Source organism: Ornithorhynchus anatinus, chromosome 4, assembly GCF_004115215.2.
Source record: "Ornithorhynchus anatinus isolate Pmale09 chromosome 4, mOrnAna1.pri.v4, whole genome shotgun sequence".
Classification (NCBI taxonomy): domain Eukaryota; kingdom Metazoa; phylum Chordata; class Mammalia; order Monotremata; family Ornithorhynchidae; genus Ornithorhynchus; species Ornithorhynchus anatinus.
Window position 1 is genome coordinate 43404354 of NC_041731.1, and position 17043 is coordinate 43421396.

The 17043-nt window shown below is 41.2% G+C and overlaps 1 protein-coding gene and 1 non-coding gene across 2 annotated transcripts in view; one reads left to right on the top strand and one right to left on the bottom strand.

Moving 5' to 3' along the window:
• Positions 1-17043, bottom strand: part of TTLL11 (tubulin tyrosine ligase like 11) — a 216666-nt gene that overhangs the window by 74148 nt on the left and 125475 nt on the right. Inside the window, exon 7 of the mRNA XM_029063565.1 lies at positions 2054-2152. Within this exon, the coding sequence (XP_028919398.1) occupies positions 2054-2152 (99 nt within the window). The remainder of the gene's footprint in view (positions 1-2053; positions 2153-17043) is intronic.
• LOC114811743 lies at positions 9429-9565 on the top strand. Its single transcript, XR_003759439.1, has one exon. It is a non-coding gene; the product is annotated as a small nucleolar RNA SNORA7 (small nucleolar RNA).

Consider the following 17043-nt stretch of genomic DNA (forward strand, 5'->3'; position numbering starts at 1 on the left):
AAGATGACCGTTCTGCTTATAAACCTTGGGCCCAGGCTACAATGACAGGAAGGAAAGAACTAGGGAAGAAGAGCCTGAAAGCCAACTCACTCTCACTAAATTTCCCCACTCCAACCAGAAGAGACAGAGTGCAGGATTTCGAGAGAGCATATTTTTTGTGTCTTTCTTGGGTTCTGGAGGATACATTGAGCCTAAGTTCATTTCCAGGATGCACCACCTTAATGAGTTTGATTTCTGAGAAATAATGACATGAACAAAAACTAATTAAAATAACAACTTGACCTACATTTTCTTCTCAGACCCAGATTTGCATTGGAAGAGCAGGAACAGGGATGAATGATTGATAAATTTTCATTTCAATACTAACACGATTAGGAGCTGCCTGAGAAAAATTCAGGTTGAAACTGACAGCTCAAGGTTCTTGGGAATACCCACTTTCCTTCCAACTGGTTCCACTGGCCAAAGTCCTTTTCTTGTTTGTCTTCTCCCCCATAGTATGACAATATCTTTCACCCTTTTTCTCAAGAGGGGATCCTTATCTTTCCCTGTGTTGATATCCTATTCTACTGGTCAAACTTAGACCAACATTCTTGGTTGTCCTTCATACCATTATGACCCTGTTACTTGTAACCCTCAGATTTGCCTTGCAAAAAGAACTTCAATATTTAAGAGATGGACTTTGGGTGTTGGATTTGATCATATTTGGGTAAGCCACTTACCCTCTCAGTGCCTCAGTACCCTCATCTGTAAAATGGGGATAAGATGAGCTCCATGTGGTACAGAGACTAATAAGATTATCAGGGAAGCAGCATAATCTAGTGGAAAGAGCATGGGCCTGGGAGTCAGAGAACCTGGGTTCCAATCCTAACTCTACCACTTACCTGCTATGTGAACTGGGCAAGTCACTTCACTTCTCTGTGCCTGTTACCTCATCTGCAAAATGGGGATTCAATACCTGTGCTCCCTTCTACTTGGAATGTAAGTCCCTTGTAGGACCGGATTATCTTTTATCTACCACAGTGTTCAGTACAGTGCTTGGCACATAGTAAATGCTTAACAAATACCATTATTATCATCATTTTATATCTACCCCCTCCATTTAACACATAGTAAGTGATTTTTGATTATACTGATTATTCTACCCCAAAATTAATAATAAAAGGAAGAAATAGAGTTCTCAACCTACTGACCACAGTTCAGCCTGGCATTACATTATAACAGTCATCTGGGCTTGAACTGGTATAAAGGAATCATTGTGACCTATTAGATAGAGGACAAGCCTGGGAGTCAGAGGACCTGGATTCTAATCCTGCCTGTGACATTTGCCTGCTGTGTGACCTAGGACAAGTCACTAACTTCTCTATGCCTCTGTTTTCTCATCTTTAAAATGGAGATTCAATATCTGGTCTCCCTCCTAGTTAGACTGCACACTCGATGTGGAATAGGGAGTGTGTCTGATCTGATTATCATCATGTATCTACCCAGTGCTTAGTATTGTGCTTGACACAGAGTAAGTGCTTATCAAATACCACCATTATTACAGTATTTTATTTCTGCCCCTTTCATCCTAAAGAATCTCTCCAAGTTGTCAAACTTGATCAACTACTGTTCAAGCTCTCTCTTAAGGGGGCTTGGATGAATGGAGCTCCCTCTAGGTTGGAATGGGGAAGAGGCAATCAGGTAACATTTGGGCTGCAAGAAGGGCTTTAGAAAGACAGGAAGGAGGTAATCTTAAATGGTCACAAACCAGAATCCTGGGCTAAGGTTCCAACTTGGGAAAAATGCCATGTACCATCATCGATAGCATTCAAATTCTTGGACTTCCATCTCAAAGGGAATGACAAAACCTTATGACATATAATTAAAGACAGCCATGGATTTCCACTCTTATGTCTTATCCCTCTACGATACTTATATCTACTGGCAAAATTGCCACTACTAGATTTTATCTATGAGTAAATAAACCCAGAATTAGGAGAAAACCCAAGTCATCTTGAATCCCATATAGTTTAGTATCACTAAATGTAATAGTAACTGCTCATCTGGAGAATACCTGACTACAGAAAGCTGTGAAAAATGAAGCTTCGATGGTGACACTCTGCCAGAAACTGGTGGAAATCTGTGTTTTCTGTCCGTAAAAATATCTGGAAAGCTGAAATCAGAAAGCATAGAGAGGCTATTGTTCACATTATAAGCACCTGTTATTAACTCTAATAAGCTGATAAGCACCTTTTAGCCTATTCTCCTCTGGTGTTCTTCCATCCCCAACTTGTCTTCAGTGCTTATGGGGCAGAAGGAACTCTGAAAATCACTTCCAAGTGAAGAAGGAAAAAGAATCTAGCCAACATCAAAATTTTAGTCTTTTGGTCTCTTGCTCTGCTGCTTGATGTGAGGTATTGCTGAACCACGGCAGTAAATAATCAGTTCGGCCTGAAATTTTCTCCAAGCAAAGGTTGGCAAAATGATGCCCCTTGGAATTCTTTATTTTAAAAAATTTCCATCCACTTGCCAGGACAATTTAACCCAAACCTGATCCCAGAACTGTGATCATTCTCATTGGGAGAGTCATTTTCTGAGGCTTTTGAAGAAAGCTTTTTCTTTTGAGGGGCAAAGAAGTGAGAGGAAGTGGCATTCTTTCCAGGTGAGAGGGGGTGGGGAAATCACCCAGATCTTTTGCTCACTGATCAGGGAACATAAGACAGTGCTGCCATAGTAGGGACACCCTTCCTGGGATGTACAATTCTCAATCTTGGGGCATGGCCCCATGGCTCTTTGGCAAGGGAATATAGAGAGCTGACCTGAGTCAAAAATCCTATTAACACCCTGACCTGCCTAAAACTTTGCCAGCAGTAGGGCCTAGCAAATCTGTCTTTGATCTCTGCCCAGAACTCCTTCCCTCTTCCAATTCACTCATTCAATCATATTTATTGAGCTCTTACTGTGTGCAAAACACTGTACTAAGTGCTTATCTGCTTATCCTATCCACCAGGCCCCAGCTTTCCCTATCTTGAAAGGCTTCCTGAAAACCTGCCTCTTCAGGAGAGGCTCTCTGATTAAAGTTCAACTTCACAGATGGCCATCCAACAGCCACCCTTAGTTCTTATGTTTATCCACCTGCCCTTAACACATACACATGTTCATTTTTCTGCCCTTATTTATCTATATATCCTTTCATACACATGCTTATGGCAGTTATAATATTATTTCTTCTCCAATCTTTTGGAAATGGCTTACGTTTGTCAGTCTCCTTTAGAATGCAGACTCCTTGGGAGCAGGAACTGTGTTTCTTATTCAGTTGTAATAAATCATCAATGTTAATAATAATGTCGGTATTTGTTAAGCGCTTACTATGTGCCGAGCACTGTTCTAAGCGCTGGGGTAGACACAGGGGAATCGGGTTGTCCCAGGTGGGGCTCACAGTCTTAATCCCCATTTTACAGACGAGGTAACCGAGGCCCAGAGAAGTGAAGTGACTTGCCCACGGTCACACAGCTGACAAGTGGCAGAGCCGGGATTCGAACAAATGACCTCTGACTCCCAAGCCCGTGCTCTTTCCACTGAGCCACGCTGCTTCTCTATTTAGTGAGCACTTACTGCATGCAGAGCACTGTACTCTGTACTGTCCCAGAGCAACTGGGAAAGTACAACAGAGTTGGTAGATATGTTCTCTGCCATCATAGAGCTTACAGTCTAGAAGGGGGGACAGACACTCATATAAATTACAGATATGTACATAGCCGCTGTGGGGCTGAGGATGAAGTGACCATCAAGTGCCTTAAGGTTGCAGATCCAAGTACATAGGCAGTCAGTCAATCGTATTGAGCACTTACTGGGTGCAGAGCACTATACTAAGTGCTTGGGAGAATACAATACAACAATAAAGCAGTGTGGCTTAGTGGAAAGAGCAGGGGCTTGGGAGTCAGAGGTCATGAGTTCTAATCCCGGCTCCGCCACTTATCTGCTGTGTGACCTTGGGTAAGTCACTTAACTTCTCTGTGCCTCAGTTACCTCATCTGTAAAAATAGGGATTAAAAAATATGAGCCCCTCATGGGACAATCTGATTACCCTGTATCTACCCCAGTGCTTAGAACAGTGCTCTGCACATAGTAAGTGCTTAAAAAATACCATAATTATTATTATTATTATAAACAGACACATTCCCTGCCCACAACAAGCTTACAGTGTAGTAGACGAGCTTATAGTCTAAGCAATGCAGAAAGAAGAGCAAGTAGGGGATATGAGACATTAATCGGGGAAGGCCTCTTGGAGATGTGATTTTAAAAGGGCTTTGAAAGTGGGAAGAGTCACATATGAGTTTGTCAGCTATGAATGGAGAGGAAGTTCCAGGGAGGATGTGGGCAAGGTGTCATTGGTGAGATAGACAAAATCGAGATTCAGAATGTTATTTTGTTGTTGTTTTTAAAAGGCATTTGTTAAGTACTTACTCTGTGCCAGTCACTGTACTAAGCACCACGGTAGATAAGAGCCTAATCATATTGGACATAGTCCAATATGAGGCTCACAGTCTTAATCCCCATTTTACAGGTGAGGTAACTGAGGTACAGAGAAATTAAGTGACTTGCCCAAGGTCACGCAGCAGATGTGGTGGAGCCTGTATTAGAAGCCAGATTCTTCTGACTCCCAGGTCTGTGTTCTATCCACAGGGCCACGCTGAGTAGGTTGGCTTTAAAAGAGTGAAGTGTAGAGGCTAGGTTTCAGTAAGAAGTTGTACTCCCACCCAGCACTTAGTACAGGACTCTGCACACCACAGATTCTCAGTAAATATTACTGATTGACTTGTCTTTTCTCCTCCAAATTTCCCATCTGTTTGTGGCTCAACATTACCTTCCAAGGAGGTGATATTCCCCCCCAATCCTTCAGCAAGAATGTATAGATGCTGAGGGGGAATTCCTTTCCAGGGGATAATGGCCTCAGTGAAGAGAGTTCCTTTCCTCAGCTTGCTTCAGTGCTTAAATTAGAAATCTTGTTATAGTTGAATTCTTTAAACATTTGGCATTTACTCTGTGCAAACAAAAATATTCATTGCAACTTGAAACTAAAATCCCATCGTTCCATTTCTTGTTGAGATCTCGAATAATTACTGTTTATCTCTAACATCTTTGAGGATTCACCTCAGTATTCAACTACCTCATCCATAGCTCTAAATGAGGCTGCCTAATTCATGAGACATACAAACAGCCTTTACTAAATCATTCTAGGTTCCAAGTAGAGGAAAAGGTTATACCAATATTGTAAATGACACCAAGATATCTTGGCATCCTTTGGAACTTTCCTGAGCCAACAATTTATCTTCTTTTTCTCCCTCTCCTGTCTCTATACCAGATATTTTTCTGACAAACAACGAGCGCCTTCTCTGGATATTTTAAGAATTATTCATTCAATCGTATTTGAATGTTCACTGTGCGTAGAGCACTGTTCTAGCACTTGGTAGAGTACAATACAACAATACACAGATTCCCTGCCCACCATGAGCTTACAGTCTAGAGCGGGGGGGGAGACAGACATCAATATAAATTACAGGTATGTACCATATAAGCTTCCTCTCCCATCCAGGTGCTACTAGGGCATAAAATCATGAGCAATGGCAGTTGACTAGACTCACAACACATTAGCTCCATTTTCTGTCACCAACAGCGGAACCAAAGAACACTTAAAGGCACAGTGTAATGGCTGCCATTTTCCACCTGCACAGTTTCCTATGGGGGTGAAGAAACTGAAGCCCAGAGAAGGTGAATGACTTGCCCAAGATGTGTATACGAGTGCAAGAGCGCACGCACGCACACACACGCACACACACACACAGGCAAGTAACAGAGCTGGAACTTGAATCCTCGTCTGAATAACATTAGGGCATGATTTGAGTATTGTTCCTTCCAGAGATGGGAGGATGGACTAATTTATCTCTAAGGTTATTTTTACTACCATTATTCTATGATATAAAGAGTTTGAAATATAAAGGATCCCCTGGAAGGTTTTCAGCATTCTCTCTCCCAACCTGGTCTTAATATTAGTGAAAATTATGTTTAAGGAGCTATATGGACATGTTTCTACAGTAAATACATTTTAATGAACCTCAGGGCTGTGTTTGTTAATGTGAAAAGTTGTTACATTGAAACCATCTCAGCATAGTTTAGGAATATGAGAAAAACCCCTAATGAAAATGCTATTTTTTATAAAAATTAAACTCTACTTTGTTTTAACTTACTGTTGATACTAACACTAGCAAAATAAAAGTGAATCCATGAGCATTCTCTGATGCTTTAAAATCAAATTTTAGGAATATCAAGAAAGAAAAACACAAGTCTTGGTAAAACTACTTCATTATCAAAATAACGTTTGAAAAATGTGTAAACTGCTTTTCTTTACTCTATGCTGCAAACGTATTAATAGTCACCCAATTAAACTAAATTCTTTTTATAGCAGCCAAGTCTTGTTTTCTAAACAGAATAAATGTAATAAAGGTCAAATTTGAGGTACTTCTGGTGCTGTAATGAAAAACAACAAAAGTTGATTTATATTCTGATGTCTACCTCTACTGCAATAATTTCTCTAATTCTCCAATTCATGACAGAACTCCATGCCAGAAGGATCAGTGGAGAAAATATTAACTACATGTGAAATAAAAATTTCAATTTTAATAAAGCTTATGGAAATGGCATCTAAGACTTCTTATCTTTTATACATGACCACTAATTTATTAGTACTTTTCCCCATCTGTGAGCTATCCCCCTTTATCCTTGCTGGTCTTAATCTTTATGCAAATAAAGCCTGTTAAGGGACAAACAAATTTGCAACCACTAATTAAAGGCTTTAAAATCTACAGCATTTGATGTACCACGCATTTAGTCATTGAGTTTAAAATTAAACTGGGTGGGCTCTGTCTCTGTTAATATTGTCTCAGATTTCTTCTTTGGTCGGTTTCACACTGGGGTTCTACTACAGGTTAGGATTAAGTAAAATGCTATTACCCCTCCATCACTTTTTAAAGGAAAAGAAAAGAAAATGTGTTATTTGGGCTTTAAAATCTCCACCCCTGTGTCCTGATTCTCGAAGCAATGCTAGAAATGGAAAAATGAACTTGATTTCTAAGCACCTTGTTGTATGGAATGTAAAATTAGAATGTCAGCTCTTCAAAAGACTTTCTGTGGATTAGGAAAACGCTTTTAATATTACAGGCAGGCTCGTGCCTACTCAGTTCTGAGAGGAGATAATGGCGTTCACCCACGCTGGAAATGAAAATGAGAAGTCAGAGGAAACCGAACACTTCCAGAAAGCGGCATATGTCGGGGGCAGTCTTAGATTCTCAGTTGGCATGCCTGACAAAATCTAGAGGGGTGAGCAATTAAAAATCAATCAGGTTGGCATTGGGGAGAGGAGAAATCTGACTGAAAAGGGGACCCGGAATCGGGGGGAGGAAAGTAGACTAAATTAAACCCACAGAAATGCAGTCCTACAGTTGTCAGCTGCCTCTCAGTACGCTCTAAATTCAAGGCCATTGCTCAGAAATAGTGTAAAATACCAAAATCCAGAAATAAATAGGCAGAGGTCATCATATGCCTATCTACTCTCAATTTATATCCTAGTCATTACCAACATTTTCATTCGGAAGTAATCTTCTAAGGGTAGGACCTCTTTGAGCTCTAAAATCTTTCCATAATTTTCCCTGTGATCTCTCGTTTGCATTGTGTTCTGACATGCAGAATGCATTAGCTCTGACCAAATGGATATTAATAAATAACCATGCTGCTCATAATTGATAAAAATAAAAATAGTAAAGGTCTCAAAATTGAGCATTACAGCCTCTTACAAATGGCATGCTTACTGATTAGCTGGACCTGGGCGCGCTTAAGAAACCATTTATTTTTCCATTGAGGAACTAGTAGAATTCCTGATTGAATTTTCAGTTATAAAGTGCTTTCCCGACAAATATTTAAGAAAGGTGAGCGTATACATCCAGACAGGGCTGACCCTACACAAAAGAGGAAAAGACCCAGAAGATTCTAGAACAGTGGACTTCCCACTCCTCAGGGCCCCAACCAGGGGGAAAAGTCTTTTTCGAGGGGAAGCAATCTCTCACCTGGAACAAGGCCAATTTCAGGGGAGGATTTGGACAAGGAGGAGGAAGCCAAAAAGATGGGGAGGAGCCCCAGAGACATGAGGAGACTCTATGCTAGGTATCCAAAGGGATGGATACGGGACTCTGGAGTGTTCACATCAGAAGGATGGGGTTCATCAAGAGCTCCTAAGTAGTACTAACAACAGCATTATTCAAATGTCTGGATTCAATGCACTGTACTAAGGGCATGGGAAAGTTCAACAGAGCACAAGACTTGTCCCCTGCCCACAAGGAGCTCACACTCCAATAGGGGAGAAAGAGCAACTGACAAGCATCATCATCAAAATGAACGAATAAAACTGAATGTTCAATCAAATATATATATGTATATATATGCTAGGTGCTAAAATACACACACACACACACACACACACACATATATATATATATATGCCTAAACATATACCCATATATACACCTATTTATATACGTAGATATATGTTTATATGTGTGTTTATATGCACCTAATAAGTCAAGTGTACATATATGCCTAAAAAGGACCTGGGTTCTAATTCAACTCTGCCACTTGTCTGCTATGTGACCTTGGACAAGTCACTTACCTTTTCTATACCTCAGTTGTCTCATCTGTAAAATGGGAATTGATACTGTGAGTCTTATATGGAACAGGGAATTACAACCTGATGAGCTTGTACCCACCCCAGTGCTTAGTACAGGGCCTAGCAGATAGTAAGTCAGCACTTAAATACCATTTAATATATAAATGCAAGAAGTTGTTGAAGGGCTGATGAGAGATGAGAATGATGCATTTGTGAGCTAGTTCCTGTTTGTTTTTTATGGTATTTGTTAAATGCTTACTTTGTGTCAAGCACTGTTCTAAGTGCTACGGTAGACATAAGATAGGTTGGACACAGTTCCCATCCCACATGGGACTCACAGTCTAAATCAGATGGAGGAGGATTTAATCCCTATTTTTTGATAAGATAACTGAGGCACAGAGAAATTAAGTGATTTAGCCAGGGTCACCCAGCAGATGAGTGGTGGGGTTAGGATTAAACCTACGTCCTCTGATTCCCAGGCCCATGCTCTAATAGGCCATGCTGCTTCTCACTGTCCCCATTGCCTGAAACACCCTTCCTTCAAAAATCTGACAATTCACAGCTCTTCTCATCTTCAAAATCCTTCTGGAAATACACAGTATCCAAGAGCCCTTTCTTGATTCATTTCTATATTCCCCCTTTTATAGGTATCCAACTGCCACCTTATCTCTTAGAAATTCTCAGTCTTTAAGTAGCACTTCAGAACATATTTTATAGACCCCATTACTTAAATCACCTCTCAGGGTTGCACCTGGAGAGTTTCCAGTATTCTACCAGTCTCGATTCTGGGAGGGAGAATCAAGCAGAGGCATATCCATTCCATTCCTAGCTTGGGCAGTGGCTAGCAAGTGAAGGCAATCTGCTACAAGTCAAAACTCATTTGTGCTGGGCACCAGTGGCATGGCAGGGAGTTGAGGGCAGAGAGTCAGGTTTACTGGGAGGCAATGGTAAACCGCTTCCATTTTTTTACCAAGAAAAATCTATGGTTACACTACCAGAACAACTGAGGTAGGGCGTTCTGGGAGAGATGTGTCCATGGCGTCGCTATGGATCAGACAAGACTCAATAGCATAAGACAATAACAACAATTACTTAAATACTACTATATGTACATACCCCCACCTTTCCTTCTTCCTCCTAATAGTAAATTATTTTAATATTTGTCTATCTCACTAAATCATATGCTCCTTGAGGGCAGGGACAGTGTCTACTAGTTCTATTGTACCTCCTCAGTACTGTACTCTGAGATCAGTCATTCCATAAGTGCGATTGATCTATTGATTAGTTGGAGTGGAGATAGGCAAGGTGAGAATGGGGTACACTCAAGAGATGGATGGCCTTGGGAAGAGCAAATCATGTAGCAGTGAGTTTGGACCAAATCTTTTGCATTCTACTTTCCCAAGCGCTTAGTACAGTGCTCTTCACACAGTCAGTGCTCATTAAATACCAATGATTGAATGGTCACAGTTTCTGTTGCTGTTGAACCTTTTGACAAAGTCAATTCTGGTCACTGGCTTCTAACCAAAGAGTCTGCCTCAGCGATCGGTGTGAGGTTTGCCATGCTTGCTGGGGTTTTGAAAGCGCTCCATAACTAAGTGTCCTGAGATGGTGGTTGCGAACTGCTGAGAATCTCAGGCCCACTGGATCAAGTACCAAGAGCAGACCTACCCCAGGCGTAAATCAGCGGGTGCTAGGACCCTGGCACTAGAAACTGTGGCCTAGTGGAGAAAGCATGGGCCTTGGAGTCAGAAATAATAATAATTGTGGTATTTGTTAAGTGCTTACTCTGTGCCAGGCACTATACTAAGTGCTGGGGTGGATTCAAGCAAATCGGGTTGGACACAGTCCCTGTCCCACATGGGGCTCACAGTCTTGAACCCCATTGTCACAGATGAGGTAATTGAGGCACAGAGAAGGTAAGTGACTTGTCCACAGTCACCCAGCAGACAAAAATGGCAAAATGGGAAAGGCTTCAAGATGGAGCAGCAGGATGAGAAGAGAAGCAGCTTGGCCTAGTGGTTAAAGTATGAGCCTGGAGGTCAGAGGGACCTGGGTTCTAATCCCAGCTCTGCCAATTGCTTACTGTGTGGCAAATCACTTAACTTCTCTGTGCCTCAGTTTCTTCAACTGTTAAATGGGGATACCTGTTCTTCCTCCAACTTAGACTGTGAGTCCCATGAAGGACACGGACTGTGTCCAACCTAATTAACTTGTCTGTACCCCAATGCTTAGAGCAATGTTTGACACATAGTAAGCACTTAAATACCATTTTAAAAAACCCAAAAAACTAAGTACCTGACATCAGAGGGATGGAAGCATCATGGTGAGACTTGTGGGGGTTTTCTGACATCCATATTCTTGGTCTGGATTTCACTTCCTTGGACTCTAGTTGTATTCATTTGTTGAAATCCCTTAGAAAGTCCCCATCAGTAATTTTTCATGGCATGTACTGAATTTTCTTATTTTCTTATAAAAAGACAGGATGCTAGTCCGTAAATTCTTTGTGGACAGGGATTATGTTTACCTACTCTATTGTGCTGTACTCTCCCAACACTTAGTACAGTGCTCTGCACACAGTAAAAGCTCAATAAATACCATAGATCGATTGATGGATTAGTCACTCTAATCATAACCATGGGGATAGTTGTTATGGAAGGTCCCAGAAGGATTCCTCCTAAGAACCAAGTGTGTCTGTCAGAGTCCAAGTATCAAGTTAGAAGAACCATTGGTCCAATCTAGTTTAGACACTGGTTATGATTTTTTTTAATGGCATTTAAGCGCTTACTATTTGTCAAGCACTGTTCTAAGCACTGGGGTAGATACAAGTTAATCATGTGGGACACAGTCCCACTGTTGAAATCCATTTTACAGCTGAGGAAACTGAGGCACAGAGAAGATTAGTGACTTGCCCAAGGTCACACAGCAGGCAAGTGGTGGAGCTGGGATTAGAACCCAGGTCCTCTAACTCCCAGGCCTGTGCTCTTTCAATTATTATGCTTATATATCTTCTGTGCATAGCACAGATGAGCTTAGTTTATAAACAGAACAAATGAGCCATATCCAACGCAAACTGAGGCACAAATAGCAAACATTTAACTAGACTGTGTTGATATTATGAACCTCAGTTTTCTCTTAAAAAACTGGTGTTGCATATGGCCAAAGCAGAAAAATTTTTAAACACAGTTTTCATAAGTATATTTAGGAATGTGCAGTCAGTGTGCAGGACAAAGAGTCAAAGATAAAATTCAAAGCCCAAGTTTAAAATGCTAGCCATGCAAGGATGCTAAGATAAGTAGAATTTCCAAAATCAAAACCAGAAAATGTTTCAGGGAATAAACTATTTATTTCAAAATGTCCTAAGAGCCTATGCTTATCATTCAAAAGCAAATCCTTTCAAAGGGAATTATTTCTTTCCACCTTTAATTTGATAACAACTGGGATTCCCAAATGTTTTTTTCAAGGATCCCCACAGGTCAGCTGTCACTCACTCCATTTTCCTATTAGCCTGGAAGTCTCCCAGGTCTTCTAGGGCTGCCTGGTGGAAAGGTTAGCAAGAAACATTAGTTCGGTAGTAATGATATGTTGGATTTGATGGGCCTGTCTCCCAAATAGTTCAAAACACTCTCTCATCAATCAACATGATTTATTGAGCACTTACTTTGTGCAGACCACTGTAATAAGCGCTTGGGAGAGTACAATACTCCAGAGAATTAGTAAACATGTTCCTTGCCCACAATTAGATTACAATTTAGAGGGGAAACTGATACTAAAATAAATTACGGATATGTACATAACCCCTGAGGGACTGAGGGTAGGATGAACTGCAAGTGCTTAAAAGCTACAGATACAAGCACATAGGGGATGCAGGAGGGAGTAGGGTAAATGAAGTCTTAGTCGGGGAAGGCCTCTTGGTGGAGATGTGATTTTAATAAGACTTTGAAGGTGGAGAGAGTGGCGGTCTGTCATATATAAAGGGGGTAGAGGGTTCTAGGCCAGAAGGATGTGGGCAAGGGGTCAGTGGTGAGATAGATGAGACTGTGGTACAGTAGGTTGGTGTTAACAGAGCAAACTGGGTTGTAGTAGGAAATCAGCGAAGACAGGTAGGAAGGGGTGAGTCGATTGAGTGCTTTAAAGCCGACGATAAGACATTTTTGTTTGCTGTGGAGATGGATGGGCAACGACTGGAGGTTCGTGAGGAGTGGGGAGATGGGCGTGAGGAGTGGGGAGATGTGGACTTGATGTATCTATTTATCATTGCATTGTACTCTCCCAAGCACTTAGTACAGTGTTCTACACACAATGAGTGCTCAATAAGTACAATTTGAATGAATTCTTGGAAAAATGACCCATGCAGCAGAGTGAAGTATGACCTGGACTGGGGAAAGATGGGAGGCAAGGAGGTCAATGAGGAGGCTGATGCAATGAAAGAGAGGCAGCTCTGATGATTCTCATTTAACAGACCAAAGCATTAGTGGCAGATTCTCATTTAACAGACCAAAACATTAGTGGCAGAGGTGAAGAAATTTCTCCCAGGTTCCTCAGTGAGTGGTACCAGCAGATGTGTTGGAAGAGAGCCACTTGAACACAACTGATGGAAACAAAAGTAGAAACTAAAGTTTTTGCTTGGAAAATGCAGGGCTGTAACTTCAGCATCCCTCAGACCACTGTTTGCAGAAACTAATGTTTTGTTAGTAATAATAATGTTGGTATTTGTTAAGCGCTTACTATGTGCCGAGCACTGTTCTAAGCGCTGGGGTAGACACAGGGGAATCAGGTTGTCCCACGTGGGGCTCACAGTCTTAATCCCCATTTTACAGATGAGGGAACTGAGGCACCGAGAAGTTAAGTGACTTGCCCAAAGTCACACAGCTGGCAAGTGGCAGAGCCGGGGTTTGAACCCATGACCTCTGACTCCAAAGCCCGTGCTCTTTCCAGTGAGCCACGTTAGGCAATCATTTACTACGTAGTCACAACCCTGGACTACTTCCAGACCCTAGCATAAGGTAGCTAGGGAGGCTATCTTCTCTCTCAGAAGGAACCATAAGAAAAACTAGTAAAGTTTAATGCTTAGAACAGGGCTTGGGACAGAGTAAGCGCTTAACGAGTACCATAATTATTATTATTTTAAAGAAGACTGTGACAGAAAGGAAAAAATTTGAGAAACACAATCATGAAGTCTCAGGAAAAAATTCTTAAGAATGAAGGAGATAAATGGGAGATCTCTTCTGTTAACAGCAAGAGGAATCAAGGAGTCTCTCTCATTCTCTTTCCTAAGGAACACTGGCCTTCTATGGATGAATGTTAGTAGGCCGTGGTGTAATAATAATAATGTTGGTATTTGTTAAGCACTTACTACGTGCCGAGCACTGTTCTAAGCGCTGGGGTAGATACAGGGTAATCAGGTTGTCCCACGTGAGGTTCACAGTTAATCCCCATTTTACAGATGAGGTAACTGAGGCACAGAGAAGTTAAATGACTTGCCCACAGTCACACAGCTGACAAGTGGCAGAGCCAGGAGTCGAACCCATGACCTCTGACTCCGAAGCCCAGGCTCTTTCCACTAAGACACGCTGCTTCCCCAATAATGACTGGCTGTCAGAAGTGGGATATGGCACAGGCCTGGGAGTCACAAGGTCATGGGATCTAATCCCGGCTCCACCACTTATCTGCTGGGCGACCTTGGGCAAGCCTCAGTTACTTCAGCTGTAAAATGGGGATTGAGACTGTAAATCCATCGTTTAGACTGTGAGCCCGTTATTGGGCAGGGATTGTCTCTATCTGTTGCCAAATTGTACATTCCAAGCGTTTAGTACAGTGCTCTGCACACAGTAGGTGCTCAATAAATACTATTGAATGAATGAATGAGTCTCACAGGGGACAGGGACTGTGCCCGATCTGATTTCCTTATATCCACCCCAGTACTTAGTACAGTGTCTAGCACATAGTAAGCATTTAACGAATATTATAATTATTATTAGGTCACCGCAGCGTCTGGGTGACTGGCAACCACTAATCTCCTGGCAAAATGGCTGGGGTAGAGAAAAATCATTCATGCTTTTAACGTCCCTAGATTAGATAATTGCTTGGCACCACTGCCTGGTTCACCAAGCAGAATGATTACTGAGCTTCAGCTTGTGAAATATTCTGCCATTGGGTGGTGTACTTAAAGTATGAGCCTAGAAAAATCACCAGTGGCAGCACTGTTGTAGGGAAAAGCTATAAAATGTTGGGCTAATGAGATAATGATACTTTTTATTTTAATTGTGGCTTGCCTTAATTTAGTTCTTGAAAAGGATCTTTGCCAAGTCTATTTTAAAAAGCCCCTGAGAAAGGTCTAACTTTCCTGGCCTCTCTTCCTGCTGACTGTAAATGGACTAGATTTTGCATAACTATTAGTGGCCATAACAAACTTGTGATAAAAACATTTTCCTGTTACTTGCTCAGCCTTTCCAGTTTCTTACTACCAGTTCACCTGAGTGTAGTTACACTCAGTTATTTTACTCTGGGGTGGCTCCATTTATTAAAGTCATTCAAAAAATATCTGCAAGGAGCCTTTGAGGTCTTCTCTAATTCTATGACTTTATCATTTTCACCCTTCTTAATTAAATACAGTAGGAAGAATGTTTTCAAAACAGAAGGTCATCAGGCTGAAGTATTCATTTTTGGTAAAGTGAAGTATTAGCTTCTTCGTGTAAACATTTAACAGTGAGAAACATAGTTTTTAAACTATTCAGATGGAAGCAAATAAATAATTATTTGGAGAAATATTTTAATGTTGGATCATGTAGATGTAACCCTAGATGATTTGCTATATTTTTAAACATTTCCCGGATTACACGGATAAGTGCTTCCTGAACTCTGTGAGGTATTATAAAAATGAAATTGTTGCTTCATTGTTGTTCCTTATAAAAATGAAAAATGAAATTGTTTCTTTGACCAACTGGTCAGAGGAACAGTGTGGCCTCATCAATAATGCATAGTCCTGGCATAGGTTCTAATCACAGCTCTTCCATTTGTCTGCTGTGTGACCTTAGGCAAGTCATTTAACTCCTCTGTGCTTCAGTTACCTCATCTGTAAAATGGGGATTAAGACTGTGAGCCCCATGTGGGACAGGGAATGTATCCAAACTGATTAGCTTGTATCTACCCCAGAGCATAGAACAGTGCTTCACAAATACCATTATTATCATTATTATTATTATTTGCAAACCAACTTAAGGATATCATTTTCAAATGAAATGGTGCTGTTTTTGTATTTGGTGTAAATACATTTTGTCTTATTTGAGAGCTTAAAATATATTGCTATATCATTTTAGAGTTCTTTATAGGTGCTTTCTACCTCTGACGTGGAATAGAGATTTCAAGCTGTCATGATTTATCATTCCTTTAAAGGGAATCAGGTATTTCTTTTTTAAAAAAGAACCTTACAGTGGTACTGTATTGAAGGTTTTGGAAAGGGAAAAAATAGAAATCTACAAATCTGCTTAATATTTCACATGGTTCTGGGCATGGTGATTTCCTTCTCCCTGAGGACTTCTTTTCTCTCTTGGAGGACTCCTTCACTCCCATGCTTCAATCATATTTATTGAGTGCTTACTGGGTGCAAAGCACTGTACTAAGTGCTTAGTTCATCTCTTTGTAGATGATTCCCAAATCTATCTCTCCAAGCCTGACCTCTCTCCTTCTCTGCAGTCTCACATATCCTCTTACCTTCGGGACATCTCTATATGGATGTCCCTCTCTAGACTGCAAGCTCATTGTGGATAGGGAACATACCTACTAACTCTGTTTTATTGCACTCTCCCAAGCGTTTAGTATCATGCTCTGCCCACACTACGTGCTCAATAAATATGACTGATTTATGTCCCATGGACACCTCAAACTAAACATGTTGGAAGCAGATATACTCATCTTCCCACCCAAATCCCATCTTCCCCATCTTTCCCATCACTATAAACACCACCACCAGCCTTCCTTGGCATTATCCTAGACTCATTTCTTCCATTCAACCCACGGATTCAGGCTGTCACCAAATCCAGTCAGTTCTACCTTCATAACATTGTTAGAATCTGCCCTTTCCTCTCCATCCAAACAGCTGCTACATTGATCCAAGTACTTATTATATCCCACCTTGACTACCAGGTCAGCCTCCACGCTGACCCCTCTCTCCTGCCTCTCCCCACTCCTGTCCATACTTCACTCTGCTGACCGCATCATTTATCTAAAAAAAAAGTACAGTCCACATCTCCCCACTCCTCAATAAGCTCCCATGGTTGCCACTCACCTCTGCATCCAACAGAAATTCCCTATCATAGACTTTAAAAACACCCAGTCGGACTTCCCCCTCC